We start from the raw sequence: 4,526 nt of genomic DNA on the forward strand, positions 1-4,526 counted from the left end.
TGTACACGGAGGATATTTTTGCAGAATTCTGCATGCAGAGTCTCAATTTGGTGTTTGTCCCATTTTGTGAAATCTTGGTTGGTGAGCGGACCCCAGACCTCACAACCATAAAGGGCAATGGGCTCTATGACTGATTCAAGTATTTTTAGCCAGATCCTAATTGGTATGTTGAAATTTATGTTCCTTTTGATGGCATAGAATGCCCTTCTTGCCTTGTCTCTCAGATCGTTCACAGCTCTGTGGAAGCTACCTGTGGTGCTGATGTTTAGGCCGAGGTATGTATAGTTTTTTGTGTGCTCTAGGGCAACGGTGTCTAGATGGAATTTGTGGTCCTGGCGACTGGACCTTTTTTGGAACACCATTATTTTGGTCTTACTGAGATTTACTGTCAGGGCCCAGGTCTGACAGAACTGTGCAGAAGATCTAGGTGCTGTTGTAGGCCCTCCTTGGTTGGTGACAGAAGCACCAGATCATCAGCAAACAGTAGACATTTGACTTCGGATTCTAGTAGGGTGAGACCGGGTGCTGCAGACTGTTCTAGTGCCCGCGCCAATTCGTTTATATATATGTTTGAAGAGGGTGGGCTTAAGCTGCATCCCTGTCTCACCCCACGACCCTGTGAGAAGAAATGTGGTGTGTTTTTTGCCAATTTTAACCGCAACTTGTTGTTTGTGTACATGGATTTTATAATGTCGTATGTTTACCCCCAAACCACTTTCCATCAATTTGTATAGCAGACCCTCATGCCAAATTGAGTCGAAGGCTTTTTGAAATCAACAAAGCATGAGAAGACTTTGCCTTTGTTTTGGTTTGTTTGGTTGTCAATTAGGGTGTGTAGGGTGAATACATGGTCTGTTGTACGGTAATTTGGTAAAAGCCAATTTGACATTTGCTCAGTACATTGTTTTCATTGAGGAAATGTACGAGTCTGCTGTTAATGATAATGCAGAGTATTTTCCCAAGGTTACTGTTGACGCTATTCCACGGTAGTTATTGGGGTCAATTTGTCTCCACTTTTGTGGATTGGGGTGATCAGTCCTTGGTTCCAAATATTGGGGAAGATGCCAGAGCTAAGGACGATGTTAAAGAGTTTTAATATAGCCAATTGGAATTTGTTGTTGTATATTTGATCATTTCATAAGGATACCATCAACACCACAGGCCTTTTTGGGTTGGGGGTTTTTATTTTGTCCTGTAACTCATTCAAGGTAATTGGAGAATCCAGTGGGTTCTGGTAGCTTTAATAGTTGATTCTAGGATTTGTATTTGATCATGTATATGTTTTTGCTCTTTTTCTTTTGTTATAGAGCAAAAAGATTGGAGAAGTGGTTTACCCATACATCTCCATTTTGGATAGATAATTCTTCGTGTTGTTGTTTGTTTAGTGTTTTCTCTCTGTCTCTCTCTCTCTCTGTCTCGCTCTCTCTCTCTGTCTTCTCTCTCCCCATCTGTTTCATTCTCATATTATTTCTCAATTTCTTCTCCTCTGCAAATGACCTGTAATAGCTTGAACTCCTCTGCATGCTGTATAACCAACATCTTTCATACATTAACTTTAAAGCTTTACCACACACACCCAAACACACACACACACACACACCCAAACACACCCAAAACACCCACACACACACCCAAACACACACACCCAAAACACAACCACACACACACACACACAGCCAAACACACACACACACACCCAAACACACACATCCAAACACACACACATACACATACACCCAAACACACACCAACACACACACAGCCAACACACAACACATACACACACAGCCAAACACAACACATCCAAACCACACATCAAACACACTACCCAAACACACACCCAAACACACAACACACACACACACACAACACAGCCAAACACACACATACAGACACACACATACACCCAAACACACACACCCACCCACACACACACACCACACACACACAAATGCGCACACAAATGCGCACCCAACACACCACACACACTCAAACGTGCACACACACCCAAACACACACGTACACACACACACACACACACACACACTCAAATGTTATTTGTTATTAGAAGTTAATGAAGCACGTAGTTGTGTGCACTTATGGCCATGTCTCATGTGGTAGCTCTTACCCATTAGTGCTGCTGAGCCACGCATGAAGCCATTTTGGCTGTGCGTTGTCTTAGCTCAGCAAATACTATATGGCCCAAAACCTGGGAATCATTTGTGATAAGAGGGTATTTTGTTTGTTCCAGCTGTGGGCTGGCATGGCCCAAGGGCAAGGCTCCTCTAGACCTACAGTTTGTCTCAAGTCTTAATAATTATCTGTTACCCCAGTTTTACCCTAAAACAAACCCAGAGAAAACAAACAGGCCTATTCTGTGGTATTATTGATGCGTATGATGCAGTGGCTTTTGATCGATGTGTGTCGTGTATTGATTTTTATGTGCTAGCTAGAGAATACTCTGTGTGTGTGCTGACGTGTGTTGATATATACGTTATCTGTATAGATGAAGTGTATCTGTGTTAGTTGGGGAGCATGGAGTCGTTACTATGGTCAGGGCAGGGTTATGAGTAAATCAACAAGCAGTAAAAACATACATATATTACAGACTCCCCATAGACTCCTTTAATACCGCTGAGTTATTACTGCCACTGGCCACATCTTAACATGTCCAATAGTATTTATCTGTTTTAGCATAACTTTGCAGCGGCTACAGAGGGTTTATTAGAGAGAAGGGAGAGGTAGAAAAGCATTGTATGTGTCAGCTGTTTCCTTAAAGATGGCTCCTTTTTTAGGGACTTTTAAAGGATTGTCCTTGCTCATGTGGTGTTCTGGACCTATTAGAGGAGTAATAGTCGGGAACTAGATATGAAAATTATATAAACGTTTCAATTTCCTCTATTAAATAGCCTAGGATCTTTTATAAACGTGGCTGTTGCTTTTTTGTTGTTGTCTTGTTTCCTAAATTGTTATCATCTCTCTCCTAGGTTTCTGTTACATGTAGGTCTAACCGTGGTTGTGTGTTGTCAGTTACTACAGCCTGGATGACATCAGCCACGAGACCATCAACAAGTACCTGTCCAACCTGGTGGAAAGGAGTCTCCGAGACCTGGAGTGTTCCTACTGTATGGAGGTAGGAGAGGTAGGGGAGTGTTTGTGTGTACGACGTGTGTGTATGTGCACATGTATTCATATTGATTAATGTGCCTGTAGTAGTAAGGCAGTGTGAAGATATAAGGCACACAGGTACATACTGAGGTTGTGGTTTGTGTTGATAGATTTAACATGAATCAGTACAGTTGCCCATGTCTTCTTGCCTCTCTTCCTCTCTGTCTTCTCTCCTCACTGTCTCCTTTCATCTCTTTTGCCCTGTTTCCTCTCCTCTCTGTCTTCCCTCCTCTCTTCTTCCAGGATGATTGCACCATTGAGGCCCTAACGTACGGTCGTATCTCCTACTACTACCTCCTGAAGCACCAGACAGTCAGGATGTTCAAGGAGAGGCTGAGGGCTGAGCTGCCCATCCAGGACATCCTCTCTGTCCTCACGGTATGTCTGACTGCCTGCTGGGAATGACCACAGAACATGATGACATTGTCTTATTTTCATCAGGGCATCTATCTCTTCTACTATATACTGCCCTGGACTGTCCTGGACTAGACTGGACTGTCCTGGACTGGACTGGACTCGACTCCATCCTCAGCGGTGGGACTACAGCATTGATTTGCATTTCCTTTTCTGAATGTTTGAGTGTGTAGTTTAATCTAATAGTCTATCAGGCATTGTGCAGGCCGATGTCATTTGTTTACCATACTACTGTGCTTCTACATGTGCTTCTCCCATTGTGTTCACATTGAGAAAGAGAGATGGATAGACTACTGGACAGTATAATAGGTAGATGACCATGATTGAGGTCTGGATCTCAGTTCTGTCAAATGAACACCTCTTTATCTGGGCCTCATTAACTCCCCTCATTACTCCTGGGTGTATGTGTCTTTGTTCTCCTTTCTCCTCCATTCTTCCTCTTTTTCCCAGTTAATAGCGAGTACCTATTCCTCCTCTCCCTCTACTCCCTGTTTTAGTCTGTTATTCCTAGTGAGGCTGGTAATTGGTGGATGGTAAATGGTGGGATCATTAGGACACAAAGCGGTTTCACACCTCTCCTCAATAGGGGTCACCCGGCGACATCATAGTTGTGTCAGATAACCCGTTGTGCCCCATCCACCCTCTGACTCCCCCATGATGGCTCTCACCCAGACATTTCGACGAGATGGGAGGGTGAAGGATCACAGATTATAGAGGAACTGTTGGGAAGGAAATGTTTTGAAAATGCAGAAAATATGTAGACAATATCTTCCCCTCTTTTGCTCCCACAACGCCCCCAGCCGGTCCCTACACCCCCCTGTCCCTTGTCCACTCCCCCCAGCTAGATTCCCTTGTCCACTCCCCCCAGCTAGATATCATCACAACACACTAATGCTAACTCCCCTACTCACTCCATCCAGCAACCCATCCCTGCCTCCTCCCTC

At 43.9% G+C, this 4,526-nt stretch overlaps 1 protein-coding gene across 1 annotated transcript in view; it reads left to right on the top strand.

Annotated features, from left to right (window-relative positions):
* The window catches only part of LOC111972823 (activating signal cointegrator 1 complex subunit 3-like), a 219,004-nt gene that overhangs the window by 198,469 nt on the left and 16,009 nt on the right, over positions 1–4,526 (top strand). Inside the window, 2 exon segments of the mRNA XM_023999929.2 lie at positions 3,020–3,142; positions 3,412–3,546. Of these exon segments, the coding sequence (XP_023855697.2) occupies positions 3,020–3,142; positions 3,412–3,546 (258 nt within the window).

Source organism: Salvelinus sp. IW2-2015, linkage group LG2, assembly GCF_002910315.2.
Source record: "Salvelinus sp. IW2-2015 linkage group LG2, ASM291031v2, whole genome shotgun sequence".
Lineage (NCBI taxonomy): Eukaryota > Metazoa > Chordata > Actinopteri > Salmoniformes > Salmonidae > Salvelinus > Salvelinus sp. IW2-2015.